The sequence below is a fragment of the Balaenoptera physalus genome (assembly GCF_965194825.1).
Source record: "Balaenoptera physalus genome assembly, chromosome: 16".
NCBI lineage: Eukaryota > Metazoa > Chordata > Mammalia > Artiodactyla > Balaenopteridae > Balaenoptera > Balaenoptera physalus.
In genome coordinates, this window is record NC_138898.1 from 91,255,373 (window position 1) to 91,269,579 (window position 14,207).

The 14,207-nt window shown below is 57.1% G+C and overlaps 1 protein-coding gene and 1 long non-coding RNA gene across 4 annotated transcripts; one reads left to right on the forward strand and one right to left on the reverse strand.

Annotated features, from left to right (window-relative positions):
* Window positions 1–860: 860 nt before the first annotated feature.
* On the forward strand, window positions 861–2,952 carry GRIFIN (galectin-related inter-fiber protein; the record flags this gene model as incomplete). Of its 3 annotated transcripts, none has more annotated exons than XM_082428944.1 (6): window positions 862–1,106; window positions 1,339–1,381; window positions 1,624–1,703; window positions 1,800–1,959; window positions 2,482–2,648; window positions 2,794–2,952. In XM_082428944.1, exons 1-6 carry the CDS (start codon window positions 994–996, stop codon window positions 2,807–2,809), a joined length of 579 nt encoding a protein of 192 aa, XP_082285070.1. In that variant the 5' UTR covers window positions 862–993. The 3 variants fall into 3 exon arrangements, with proteins under 3 accessions (XP_082285071.1, XP_082285070.1, XP_082285072.1); XM_082428946.1 differs by having other exon boundaries at window positions 863–1,111; XM_082428945.1 differs by lacking the exon at window positions 2,794–2,952 and having other exon boundaries at window positions 861–1,106; window positions 2,482–2,652.
* A 120-nt stretch (window positions 2,953–3,072) lies between these two features.
* LOC309644830 lies at window positions 3,073–13,303 on the reverse strand. Its single transcript, XR_014254620.1, has 4 exons — window positions 12,240–13,303; window positions 10,819–10,968; window positions 6,340–6,403; window positions 3,073–5,757 (listed from the first exon to the last, which is right to left on the reverse strand). It is a non-coding gene; the product is annotated as an uncharacterized lncRNA (long non-coding RNA).
* Window positions 13,304–14,207: the final 904 nt, after the last annotated feature.

Genomic DNA, 14,207 nt, shown 5'->3' on the forward strand with positions numbered 1-14,207 from the left:
TGTGCGGGCAGGCAGGCTGGTGTCTGAGGCAGGACGCCACGGCAGGCAGCCTCACCTCCGCTGCCCAGGGCTGCCCCCTGCAGGCCCGGCCGGCCCTGTCCCGTGCCTGCCGGGGAGGACGAAACTGCCCTTCCCGGCCTTGGCCTTCCCACCGCCCCCCTCATCAAAAATGACAGGCACACGCCTGTCACCAGCACGGGCGGAGAGGCCAGGCGGGACGCACCAGGGGCTGGAGGGAAGAATGGCCCGAGGGGAGTGGTGGGGTTACGCAGGGCTGGCAATCCTGGCCGAGCACCCCTCAGGCCCCGGGGGGCCAGGTGCACGCCCACCCCCCCGAGGCTCGCCGGGCAGGGAAAGAGCAGTGGCACCCGCAGCGCACGCGCTTACCTCGGACGTGACACCTCCCACGGCCGTGGGCGCCCTGTCGCACACACTGCGTTTCCGCAGCCGCCCGGTCCCACGCTCACCACCCCTGCGCCCCCCCCTCGTCACCTGCACCCTTACATACTCACCCACCTGCTCACCGCACACGCGCTGCACGCTCGCCGCCCACAGCAGCCCCGGTGCTCCCTGAGCCCGCCCTGGCTCCTCTCTGGGTCGGCTCCCCGGACAGTCCAGCCAAGGGGCCCCCACGGCTGCCCCAAAGCCTGGGGAGACTCTGCCTGTCTCCGCTACACGCTCCCCGAGGGCCCCAGCCTGGCCCCCTCCCCCGCGCCGGGGCCCAGGAGCCAGGCCCGGAGGGGAGAGGGGCTGTGGGAACGGCCCTCCCCCATCTTGTCCACCCGCCAGCGTCCTGGAATGCGCTGACCGCAGCGGCCCAGCCTAATCCCAGCTCTGCCCCTTGGGGCCAGCTGAGCCTCCAGAGCAGGGCAGCAGGGGAGGCTGGGCTGCGCTGGGCTGGGGGCACGGGCTGGAGGCACCAGGTGGTCCGACGGCCCCGAAGGCCAGGGCAGGCTTGGCAGGCCTCCCCCGCCCCCCTCCTCGCTTGACCACATGGGAGGGTGTGGGTCCCTGAGATCCTGGAGGCGGGGGGCTGCCTCGGCCATGCCCTTCCCGCAAGAATCGGGGAGAAGCTGCTTTCCCAGGTGCCTGAAGGATCCTAAGAAGTGAGGTGAACTTTGAGAGGCAGACAGGCCCCCGAGGCAACGGGGGTGGGAAGGGGCCCGGCGGGCCACCCTGTACCTGGAGCTTGAATGGAGGACCTGCTGGTGGGGGAGGGCGAGAGGCTGAGGATGGAGGGCGGGGGGGGGGGGCAGGGAACGGCACAGTGACCTCATCAGCCACCCCTGGGGTGCGGCTCCCGAGCCCCCGCCCAGCCCAGCCCGCCTATATCCCCAGGCTCGCGCTGCTCCCGGCAGAAGCTGGAGAGATGGCACTGCAGGTGGGTGAGACCTGGACTTGGGGAGAAGGGAGCGGGGCCAGCGGGGAGGGTCCCCCAGTCAGCTGTGCTCCTCCCCCACAGAGCTGCCCTCCCATGAGACCCCCAGGCTGAGAGGGAATGCTGCTCAGAGGGCCAGGGTCCCGGCGAAGCGCGTGCACTGTGGGGGACTCCTGGGCGAGTGGGGAACCGGAGGGGGAGGAGGCCACAGACACAGGGCCCTCTGTCCCCTCTGTTGCCTGCAGTTTGAAGCCTTCTATGCGGGGGGCCTGGCCCCGGGCTGGAACCTGCTAGTCCAGGGACACTCTGACTCTGGAGAGGACAAGTAAGGGACATCGCCCTCCCCAGCGTCCCCTCCTCGGCCTTGGGTGGGTGACTGCCCAGCCGTCTGCTGCTCTCACAAACCTCATGATGCCCCCAGGTTTGAGATCAACTTCCTGTCTGAGACGGGGGACATCGTCTTCCACATCAAGCCCCGGTTCTCCAGCGCCACCATCGTGGCCAACACCTTCCAGGGCGGCCACTGGGGCCAGGAGGAGGTGTCCAATGTCTTCCCGCTGGTGCTCGGGGAGCCCTTTGAGGTGACGGGAGTGGGGCGAAGCCCTTGGGAGGCAGGGGAGCCCATGGGGTGGGGTGGGCGAGGCCCTTGGGGGAGGGGCAGGGAGGCGGGGGTCGGGTGCCTGTGGACACATCAGGGCCACCTGCTGCTTTGTGGGAAGGATGCTGTGTAGGTAGCATCTAGGGCTCCCTGTATCCCTGGCTTCCAGCAGCACTGCTGGCCCCACCGGGAGCCCCTGGGGGAGGGGGCTTATTAGAGACGCTTACGAGGAAAAGGGCCAGTGCGGGAGTCTCACTGCTGGGTCTGGGGGCTGCAACAGGATGCCCACCCCCTGGCCGCCAGCCACCCCTCTGAGGAGAGAGGAAGGGACTCCCAGCTGGGGGCTCAGAGCTCCCATGGGGCGGGCCTGCATGGCGGGGGTCCCACGTGCTGAGGGAACCCTGGGCCCCCCGGCTGTGCTTCCTGGACTCAGAGCTCTTGGAGCTCAGCGCAGGAGCAGGACGCAGGCCCAGTGGGCCGTGGGTCACTGGCCTCCCGCCCACAGATGGAGGTCAGCTCGGATGCGGAGCACTTCCATGTCCACGCCCAGGAGCACAAGGTGCTGCAGTTCTCCCACCGCCACAGGCCACTGGCCGCCATCACCCGGGTGCAGGTGCTGAGTGACCACCGCCTGGCCCAGGTGGAGCTGGCCAGGAGAGGCCTGAGCTGGGGGTAATGTTCCCGCCCCGCCCACAGAGCAGCTTTATCCCGGGACCCCACTGGCCTGGGAGGGGGCTGTGGGCTTGCCCTGTCCCCATCTGCTGAGTCTGTGCAGGGGTGGGGCTGGAGCTGAGGCGGGTATCTTGGATGCTTGCAGGGACGTGGGCTACTGAGCTGTCCGAAGTCCCAGGATCGAGCCTTGGCCATTGGCCATCCCATGTCCAGTGAAACCCACGCTGGGGAAGCTGGGGGGAGGGCCCTGTGGTTCTGGGCCCCCCCATTCCAGCTCCACCTTCAATAAAATTTAAGCAGGCTGCAGGAGCTTGGCTACTTGGAGAGGGGGATGGGCTGGGGTGGGGTGGGGCCATTCGAAGCAGCCCTGGACACCCTCCCCAGGGCTAGGGGTCAGGGGTCCCTGAGACCTATGTCCTGGGGGTGGTCCAGCCCCTTACCTCACCCCCAGGACACTGAGGGTCTGGGGGGTGGTGCTTGGATGGACACAGGCTTATGGGGAGGCCCCCATCTGGGGGTGGGGTGTGGTGATGAGATCCGAGGAGGGGAGGGCTCCTGGCCATGGGCCAGAAGGTCCCAGCTGGTCCTCACCCAGGACACTCACACCTTCCGGCTCCGCCCTCAGCCCCCAGCCCAGGACAGTCTACTGAGAGGTCCCAAAGCTTCCTCTTTGCCCTACTTCCCGTAGGGTGGACAGAAGGGTCCCTCCTGCAAGTCCTGTCCCTGCCCCCTTCTGTGCGTGTGGTGGGGGAGGAGGGAGCCCTGGAGAGTGAGCCCCTGGCTTCCGAGCCCAGCTCACCCATCCATCTGTCTGTCCATCTCAATTAAAATGGTGACGTCACAGTTTAGGATGAGGCCTAGCCGGTGTTCACCCTTTACAAGTGAATTATTTAAAGAAAAGTCGCAGGTCAGTGATATCACAGACAGGAGGGTGGGGTGTAGAACCGGCTGTCCGGGTCTGAGTTGCAGCTCTGCTGCCCCGATGTGCGACCTTGGCCAAGTTCCTGAACTTCTGGGCACGAAGAGAGCCCTCAAGTCATCGGGAACGGTGAGCCTCCACGAGCTGATTCAGGAGAAGCACGAGAGACAGGGCTGGCACGCGTCATGACATCACCTGCTGTGGACTTCCTGGCAGGACACAGATCTGCCCCAAGCATCTTGCCCGCTAAGGTTTACAGCTGGGGAAACTGAGGCAGGGTCGGGGAAGAAGTCAGCAGCAGGGTGGGGCCCACAGAGGGGAGGGCTCAGCGACCCAATGCCCTCTGGAGCTGAGGAGCCATCCAGGGTGGGCGGCAGCTGAGCAGGGCAGAGGGGAGCCGGCGGTGCCCCCGCCCCCAGGTGAGACAATGGTGGCCCCAGACTCCAGCAGTGCGGCTTCCTTCCTGTCTCCGCTCACTTCCCGGTCTGTGTCCGTGGCCCAGCTGGCCCAGGAGCCCCTTCCCGCCCCCTCCTGCAGGAGGCCTGGCCTTTTGTGTCAGTCGGGAGGGGCTGGGGGCTGGGGGGCTGGTGGGTGGGTAGCCAGCCAGGCCCTGGGAAGGACTGGGGTGGCAGGGAAGGGGCGAGGCTTCTCCTGCTCCTGGGGACTCCGAGGCCACCGACGGGGCTTCCCTGCTCGTGGTGCAGGCCCCCTGCTCTGCGACCTGAGCTGGCTGGGCACCCTCTCCGGGCCCGGTCTCCCTGCAGACACAAGGCTCCCCTCCTGGTGAAACTCTGCCTCCCCAGTAGCAATGCAAGGTGGGAGGGGGGGAAGGGCAGAATACGCCAGGTTTTATCTTCTTCAGTTTGGGGCGTCTGCTGCTGAGCCTGGGGACAGCCTGGGCTCAGAGGCAGACACACTGACTCCGAATTTTGCTGGGCTCCACCCAAGGGCCAGGTCAGCACCATCTCCCAAGAACTTGGCCAGGTATGGAGAGCCACGCTTCTTTTACAGATGTGAAACAGGCTTAGAGAGGTTAAGTGACTTGCCTAGGGTTGCTCAGCAGATGAGGGATGGAGCTCAAATACCCAGATCTGACAGGCTTCAAGCGCGCGCGCGCGCACACACACACACACACACACACACACACACACACACACACACACCCCCACACACACACCCCATCCCTCGACGTTGGCCCTGAGCTGAGTCAGCTTCGAATCAGCCGTTCTGTGGGGCAAATCAGACCTCAGGGGCCGCAGACCCACTGCATCCTTGAGCCTCAGTCTCCCCAGCTATGAAATGGGGTGCAGGCAGCTACGGTCTCAGAAGGTCCTGCTGCAGGGGCTATGTGCCATGTGGTAACCCTTCAGTGACCCCACTGCTCTCAGCACACAGTGGAGGTGCCCATCTGTAACTGTGCCCCATCTCAGCACCACAGCCCCTTGGACAGAACCATCGGCCCCTCCCTCGGCTCAGAGGACACCTCCTCTGGGAAGCCCTCCTTGACCTCTGCTTCCCTCTACCTCCTGCCCTCATCACACTGCCTCTTCTGGAGGTCGGGGACCAGGTCTCACTCCAGCCCCCCAGCCCCAGCTGCTCCAGAGCACATCTAGCTCTGGAAATGTTTGCTGAACGAGTAAGTGAATAAATGAATGATTGACGTGGACAAAACCACTTAGAGCCTTGAACAAGTTAGAGATGGCCCTCCCAACAGGGGCTGTGGACCGATAAGGCCTCTATTGCAGGCTCCCGTCTTGTTTAAGGTGGTCCCCACACTTGGGAGATGAGAACAAACCCAACCCCTCCCCTCCATGCCCGAAGGCCTCACACCTCCGGCTCCATCTCTCCCCGTTTGTCCACCTCCTTCCAATCCTGGAACACACCGAGCTGTCTCTGCCCCAGGGCCTTTGCACTGGCACCTCCCCAGACACTCTTCCCCAGCGCTCAGCCTGGCCAGCTCCTTCTCATTACTCAGGCCTCTCTTCTAGATGCTGCCTCCTCAGAGGGACCTCTAGCATCTGGCTGAATGTATTCTCCATCGCTGTTGCATTTGCTCCCAAGCAGCAAATTCTGGTTCACAGATCTACCTGCTCACAGGTTTGCCAGCTGGACAGTCAGCTCCTGGACATGGGCCGGCCGGCCTATGTGCTCACCATTGGATTTCTCATGCCTGGAACAGAGCCTGGCACACTGGAGGCACCAATAAATATCTATTAAATTAATGGAACCACATCCTGCTTGAACCCTTCTAGGGGCAGGCAGCTCACTACCATAGTAGCCCATTTCCCTGCTGACTGGAAGCAAATTCTCCTCCTCCCCCCATGCATTCCCGTCCCTCCCCTGTGCCATGGCAGAGGCCCCTCGGAAGGAGCCCACACATTCCTTGACACCCTACAGAGATCCAAGGACATCAGCAGGGTGCTGTGTTCCAGCTAAAGGAGCTGTAAGAGGTGAACCCAGGCAGCCCCTGCTCCTGGCAAGCCAAATAAAATCTCTCAGAGGACCTGTCCTCCCCTCGGTTCTCTGGGTGGTGTGTGTGAGGGGCAGATCCACTGGGCTGGGCCTGTCTGAGGAGACACAGCTGCCTTGGTGAGAAGCCTTGGGCCTTGGAGAGTTAGGTCTACAGGCTTCCAACACCACCGACTGGCCAAAGGAGCCAGGCTCTCTGATGGTCAAGGAGAGAGTTCAAATGCCCACGGGGCCACGTGACTAAATGAGGCAGATAGGGCAATAGGGACTGGTGGGGCCTGTGGCTAATAGGAAAGGACTTACCCCATCGTGTTCAGCTCCTTCCAATTACGCACAGGAAAACGTGGGTCCGGAGCGGGCAGATATTCTGATTTAAAAAAACCTGAAGTTAAGTTGCTGTCCGATAACCTCTGTTTCTAAATACTGGCCACTATGTTTACTAAACAAGGTATCAACCTCCGAGCTGCCCTGGGAGTGACTAGTTCAACACTTTTGCCCTGTCTCGTCCCATCAGGACGGGGTTACGGGTCACCCTGGGCGGGGAGCTGCCTTCCTGCCCTCCCTCCGCACATTCTTAAGGCCTCTCCACCCCGTGAGGAACAGACAGACCAGCAGAGGGCGCCGGGCATGGGTTTGCCTCAACCCCAGCTACAGGTTGCAGAGACCCACTTCCAGGGCCGGGGCAGGGTGGGGTCTGCATTCCTGTGCTCAAGGTTTGAGTTCCTGCAGAATGACAGCCTGGGCCCGAGGCCAGATGCTGAGACAGGGAGAATCAGGTCTAGCCAGGCCCTTCCTGTCCTATTGACTGCAGAATCCAGGCCCTGGCCCTGGGCTGAATGATGGACTTGATCAAATTACAATTTCCCTGAGCCTCAGTTTCCAATTCTGCATAGTGGGTGGGGCCTGACAAGTGCAGCAGGGTGCGGTCAACGTGACCCCTGGCCCTCCCATGGAGGAGAACAGGGTTGGGCCAGAGCTGCTCCCTGCCAGGGCCTGTGGATGTCTCCAGCCTGGCCTGGCACAGCTGAGGGCCCCTCCCACACCATACCCCAGAATTCCTGTACCTCGGCTCACCTGACTCCTGCTTCTGCCTGAGGAGTGGCTGCCACGGCTCCTTTATGGCCACCATGAGCGCGGGGGCTGCCGGGAGAGGCTGACACGGAGCTCCAAGTGTGTCTCAGCCTGACCCAGGAGGGCTGGGGGGGCCACCAGGGCAATATGCTTAGGGGGCTACAGTGACACCCCCAGTGCAGTTCCTCTCTGCTTAGGGCAGAAGCGGGGCTTGAGTGGCAAAAGCTGTCACCACCTTGGACCCCCAGGGCGGCTCCCGGGAGGAGGGAAGTGACTCGTCGGTCCCAGTGGTGTGGGTGCTGCCTGTCACTGGGGGCCCTGCAGGCCTCTGTGGCCAGAGGTCCCACGCGGGGACTCGCCTGCGGTGTGAGGGTCCCACAGGGCTGCTGGCTGCAGCAGTGAGGCGAGCAGCCCACATGCGGCAAGGTCTGCTACATCAGTGGAACAAAAAGAATAGCTATGTAGATGCTCAACATGCACTGAGCGTCTCTGGAAGGATTTGGGAAACCTGGTTGCAGGAGACCCGGACCTGCTGGGCTGTAGGAGGCTGCAGCACCCGTCTTAAATATTCATTTTTAATTCCCCCCAACATTTTGTTGTGAAAATGTTCAAACACGTGGAAAAGCAGAAGTAATTTTCGGCAAACACCCAAGTACCCACTATCTGGAATCAACAGTTAACGTTTTGTTCCATGGCTCCATCGCATATGGATCCGACCTGGATTCGCATACATTTCAAAGTAAAGGGTGACATCAGCCCTTCACCCCGGATACTTCAGCACGATCAGCCTTAACTAAAGTTCACTACTTGTTTAGGGCTCTTCTCTTTTGAAGCCTCAGTTTTGTCTTCTGCAAAATGGGGTAACCACCCATCCCTGTATGCCTGTGGGGGTCCCAGGGCTGCTGGGCAGAGGAAACTTGGCCTGCGGAGAGCGGCGAAGCAGGGCAAGGTATTATCACTAGTGAGAGGCTGTGGTCAGACCTGTTGTTTGTCGCAGCTCCCCTCCCCACCCTGGCCGGGGCCCCTGACCCCCTCAGTCCCCGTGTATCACAGCCTTGGGTAAGGGGCGTGTCCCTCCCGTGCTTACCCCCTCCCCACCCCGCCGGCTGGAGCCGACGTCAGCACCAAGAGGCCCTCGGCTCCAGCCCCCTGGGTGAGGGTCCCAGGCAAGGTCAAGCCCCCACCCCAGCCCCGTGAGCAGCAGCCCTTCCTTGAAGGGCGCCCCATGGACGTCAGTTGACTCGTAGGAGGTGGGGCTTCTCAAGTGGGCACTGAGCCCACAGCCCTGTCTTCCGGGTCCACTGGCTCCTGTGGGAGGTTGAGGAGGCGCTGGTGTGGGTGCCTGACCCTGGGAGGGTCCACTCTGGCAGGCAGCCCGGCAAGTCCTGGCGGCATGGCTTGTCCAGGCCTGGGAGGCCCGTGGCGGGTGGGGTCCTACGGAGAAGGGGGCTCAGCCTCCCGTCTGGGTCGTGGCCTAGGTTTTGGTTGGGGGCCAATGCCTCTGTTTTGCAGATGGGGGTCCTGCTGGCCTCACTGTGCTGCAGCCCTCACCCCCCAGCCCCATTTTCGGTGCCCGTGGGCAGGGAGACCAGATGGGAGGAAAGTCCCCCCCGAGACCTCCCTGGCCCTCCGGCAGGGCCTGGGTCCCAGCCCTCCTCCCCAGGAGGGGCAAAGCAGCCCAGAGCACCTGGGTGGGGGGCTGAGAAGGCTCCAAGTAGAGGAGAGAACAGCTGGGAGCAGATAAACTGGGACAGGCAAGGGACACCCCCCAACCCTCCCCCTGAGGCCCTCCCTGCCCTCCCTCCCCCCTCCTCTGAGGCCCCTCCAGTGGGGCAGGGTCCCATGCCCAGCTTGGGGGGGTGGGGAGCACCTCTGACAGTTATGTCCTGTTCCCTGGGGGAGGGGCAGCTCCCCTCCAGAGTCTGGGCCACACTCCCAGCCCCCCCACTCTTTCCCTCTCTGTTCACTGTCCCTCCCCACTTGGGGTCTTAGTGATGATTTAAGGGGTTAAAGGAAGCCCAGCTCCGGGGGCTGACCTTGCTGAGAGGGGGCTCACTCATGAAAAATATGAGAACTGTGCAGGTTGGGTCATGGGGCCAGGCCTCCAGGGACTCAGCAGAGCAGATGTTCTTTCTAAACGCTTAGAGGTTGACCTCGCTTATCTTCACAAGAGCCCTATGAGGTTGGTCCCGTTGTTGATTTTTATAGATGAGGGATCTCAGACACAGAGAGGGGAAGACATCTGCCTGAGGTCACAAAGCATGTCCTTGGCAGAGCTGGGATTTGAATCCAGGCAATCTGGTCCCAGAGTCTTTTAGATATTTGTGTGGGCGTGGTTGGGGAAAAAATATATATATATATATATTCAATGCTATTTGTATTGCTTTTCTCCTTACTCCTTTTTTTAAAAATGAGGTCTCGAGTTTGCAAACGTGGGTTTTGTAAACACAGTTTGGGAAGGGCGACTCTGACCCCCACAGCTGGAGAGGAGTTGATCTCTCTGGGCCCTGGAAGAGGCCACACACTCGTGCCCAGTGCCTGCCAGGCTGAGAGGGGAGCCACTGGGACAGGCAGGTAGTGGGAAGCGGGCAGAGCCAGTGGCCGTGGCGCATCGAGGCTGTGAGGGCGCCCAGGGGAAGGCTGGAGGGGACCCTGCGTACTCTGGCCAGCTGCCTGGCACATCCCGGAATTTGGAGAAGGGGGCAGCCTCCTTCCGGGGGCACCAGGCTCTGCGCCTGTGGAGGGGGCAGCACAGAGGGTGGTGGCGGGGGAGGGGTGGAGGTGTTCCTGGGGCCTGTGGGAAGGCACTGCCCGCAGCACGGTGACCCGGCCGTGCTCCGACCCGAACCTGGCTGTGGTCTCAGGACCCTGGAGGCAGCTCAGCTACCCTCACCTCAAGCCCAACCCTCTCTCCAGCCAAGAGCTCCGTTCCCTGCAGTAAGCATTGCCCTCCCTGACAGCCAGCCATTCAGAGCCTGCTAGCCGGGACCAGTTCCAGCCTGCGGGACAAAGCGGTAACCAGGGCCACAGGCCCGGCTGACCCCGGACGGGCAGTTGGCTCTGCTGCCTGGCAGGGCCCTCGCCATGGTTACGGCCCACCCATGGCTCTGCTCAGAGGCTGGCATTGTTTGGGAGTCAGAGTGTGGCGAGCACGCAAGGGCCAGGGCTGGTACAATGACAAGTGCTTTCCCACGCTCCCGCCTCAGCAGCCCTGCGGCGGTGAGCGGGCCCTGGCTTCGGTAGATGGGGAGACTGAGGCCTGGAGAAGAAGGGCACTGGGGAGCCAGGGCCGGCCTTGGCTGAGGCTCTGAGTCAGGGCTTGAGGCAATCAGACAATGGGCGGGGTGCCCCGGCTTTGCAAGGGCGCGTCAGCAAAATGACAGTACTACTATGACTTGGACCGCGAACACATCCAAGCCAACGCCGGCGGCGTCACCAGTTCCTGCTCCCAGGCGGACAGGAGCACGTGCTGCTCTCACATCCTCAAGTCTCCAAGCTTTCGCTCCCACTGACCGCTCTGCCTAAATGTCCTTCTACCGATTCTATCCCTGGGCGCAGATCTTCCCTATAAGTTGTCACCTTCCTTAACTCCTGCCCGTGCAGCGGGAAGGGACAAAGCTTCGCTTGTCCCTTTCCAAACACACACCAACTTCTCTTTGGAGACTTGTCCCTCCCCTGCGCAATGTGGTCTCGGGGTGCAGAAGATCCCACCTCAGAGGCTGAAGGTATCTGGAGGGTCTTCTGGCTGGACCCCTCTTCAGCCCTTGGATCAGCCAAGGATGGGCCGTTTGGCGCTGTCCGCTGGGACTTGGGTCTTGAACGAAGGAGGCGAGGACGGGTCTACTGCTTGCACCGGCCATCCTGTGGTGGCCACAAGGTTAAATCAAACACAAAGAGAAAAATAGGAAAGCAGGGAGTTCCCTGGCGGTCCAGTGGTTAAGACTCTGAGCTTCTACTGCAGGGGGCACAGGTTGGGTCCCTGGTCAGGGAACTAAGATGCCACATGCTGGGTGGTGTGGCCAAAAAATAAAATAAAATAAAAATAAAATCCAATGTCTAATTGTTTTTTAAAAATCTTTAAAAAAGATATGAAAGCAGCAAGAGAAGAACAACTCTTGCATTTACAGGGGGAACAGCAGGATGATGGCTCACTGCTTAACAGAAACAAGGGAAGCCAGCGGAAGGACGTGTTCAAAGTGGTAAAAGGAGAAGAAATCAACCCAGAATCCTATATCCAGCAAAACAATAAAAAATGAAGGTGCAATAAAAACAAAAAAATGTTACACCCTTTGATGAAGATAAGCATGTAGTAACATAATTCCATCAATTATTTTATGCAAATTTGGTCACATTAGTGATCCCAACAATGTTGATATGTATGTTTTGAAGAAAGTACTAATATCAGTTCCCAATAAAAAAGGCATTGGAGTGCTTCATTGGTACAGATTAGATTTTAAAATAAAACAATAAATATAAAGTAAAAAAAAAAAAAAAAAAAATGAAGGTGCAATAAAAACACTGCCAGGTTTAAAAAGCCTTAGGAAAAGCATTGCTAGCAGACCTGTCTTAACAATAAATACTAAAAGAAGTCCTTCAGGGTGAGAAGAAATGACAAAAGATGGTAACTCGAATCTATAGAAATAAATGAGAAGCACTGGGACGGTAAATATGTGTATTAAGGTAAAAGACTGTGTAAATATATTTTGATTTCTTAACTTCTTTAAAAGACATAAGATTGTATAACTAAGTAAGTATAACACTATTTTTTAATATAATAAATAATTTTCCCACTGTATTTATGACGTATATAGATGTAACACATATGACAATAATAACACAAAAAAATGGGGCAAGATGGAGTTATAAGTTTTATGGAATTAAATCCGTATTAATCAGAAGGAGATGTTGATAAGATGCATATGTAATCCCCAGGGCAACCACTGAGAAAATAACTAAACATCTAGTTTAAAAAAATCAACAGAGAAATTAAAGTGGTGCACTAAAAGAATATTTATTTAACATAAAAGAAGTTAATAAGGGAGGAACCGAAGAAGAAAAAAGTCAGGAAAATATAGAAAATAAATAGCAAAATTAAAAATGTAAACCTAATTGTAGAATACTAAAACACATACTTGTTTTGTGTCCCTGGTTCCTGGCACAGAGCTCCTAAACCCCTCGGAATTTCCTGAGTGTTAAGAGTGCCTTTTGTTATTCATAATAAGCTCTCTGGGGCCAGATCTGAGTTAATGCTAATGAGGTGGCTCTTGATGGGGCGGTGCCCTGGACAGCTCCAGGATGGGGGCCGGATGCCTGAGGAACCAACCGCGTGATCAGAGGGTTGGAACTTCCAGCCGCCTCCCCACAACCTCCAGGGAGGGGAAAAGGGCCGCAGATTGAGTTCAATCACTGATGGCCAATGATTTAATCAACCACGCCTAGGTAATGGAACACCATCTAAAAAGCCCAGACAGCAGGGTTTGGGAGCTTCCAGGCTGGTGAACACATCGATGTGCCTGGAGGATGGTGCACCCAGAGAAGGCGTGAAGCTCTGCACCCCCATCCCCACTCTTTTTGTATGTTGCCCTGTGCATCCTTCCATCTGGCTGTTCCTGAGTTGCAACCTCTGTAGTATAACTGTAATCCTGAGTGTTGTGCTTTTTTGAGTACTGTGAGTCATTCTCGTGAATTACTGAACCTGAGACAGGGGTTGTGGGAACCTCTGAACGTGTAGCTAAGTCAGGTAGAAGTGAGGGCAGCCTGGGGACCCAGAACTTGCAACTGGTGTCTGAAGTGGGGGCAGCCTCATGGGATGGAGTCCGCTTCACCTGTGGGTCTGTGACTCCAGGTGGTTCATATCAGGATCGAATTGAATTTGGTACACCCAATTGGTGTAGGAGAATCAGCGAATTAGGTTGATAGATACTAAATATGTCAATAATTACATTAAATGTGAATTTGGGTCTAAACACCCCAATCAAAAGGCAGATGCTTTCAGGGACTTCCCTGGTGGTCCAGTGGCTAAGACTCCACACTCCCAATGCAGGGGGCCTGGGTTCGATCCCTGGTCAGGGAACTAGATCCCACATGCCGCAACTAAAGGTACCACATGCCGCAACTAAAGGTCCCACATGCCGCACCTAAAGGTCCCACATGCCGCAACTAAGACCTGACTCAGCCAAATAAATAAATAAATATTTTTTTAAAAAGGCAGATGTTTTCAGACTGTACTACAAAAAAAAATTTTTTTTAATCAAGATTCAACGCTATACTGTCTAAACCTTAGATTCACAGACACAAATAGATGAAAGAAAATGGACAGAAAAAGGTACACACACAAACATCTGGCCATAAAAGAGCTGGGGTGGCTGTATTAATATCAGACAAAATAGACATTAAGATAAGACATATTACTAGAGACATTTCATAATAATATAGCAATTAAAAGTGCATGCATCTCTAATGTAAGAGCCTCAAAATTCATGAAGCAAAAACTGACAGAACGGGGAGGAAAAAATTAAACGATGCAGTTGGAGATTTCAACACCCTACACTTGATAACCGATAGAACAACTAGTCAGAAAATCAGGAAGGACAGAGAAGACTTGAACAACACGGCAGCCAACTAGACCTGACACGCACAGACACTCCACCCAGCAATGGCAGAAGCACATCTCTCCCAAGTGCACCTGGAACAGTCTCAGGGTAGACTGTGTGCTTGGCCACAAATCAAGTCTCAATATACTTAAGAGGACTGAAAACACACAAAGCATATTCTCCAGCCACAGTGGAATTAAGTTAGGAACAAACAACAGAAAACAATCTGGGAAATCCTCAAATATTTGGAAAATAAACAACATGTTTGAAGAAAACATAGTCAAAGAAGAAATCACTAGAGAAAACAGGGAATATTTTAAACCGAATGAAAATTAAAACACAGCATATCAAGCATTGCAACTAAAGCAGTGCTTAGAGGGAAATTATAGCTCTGAACACCTAGATCAGAAAACACCTTAAAAGCTGGAGAGAGAAGAGTAAATTAAACCCAAAGCAAAAGCAGAAGAAAGGAAATAATAAAGACTAATGCAGAAATCAATGATAGAA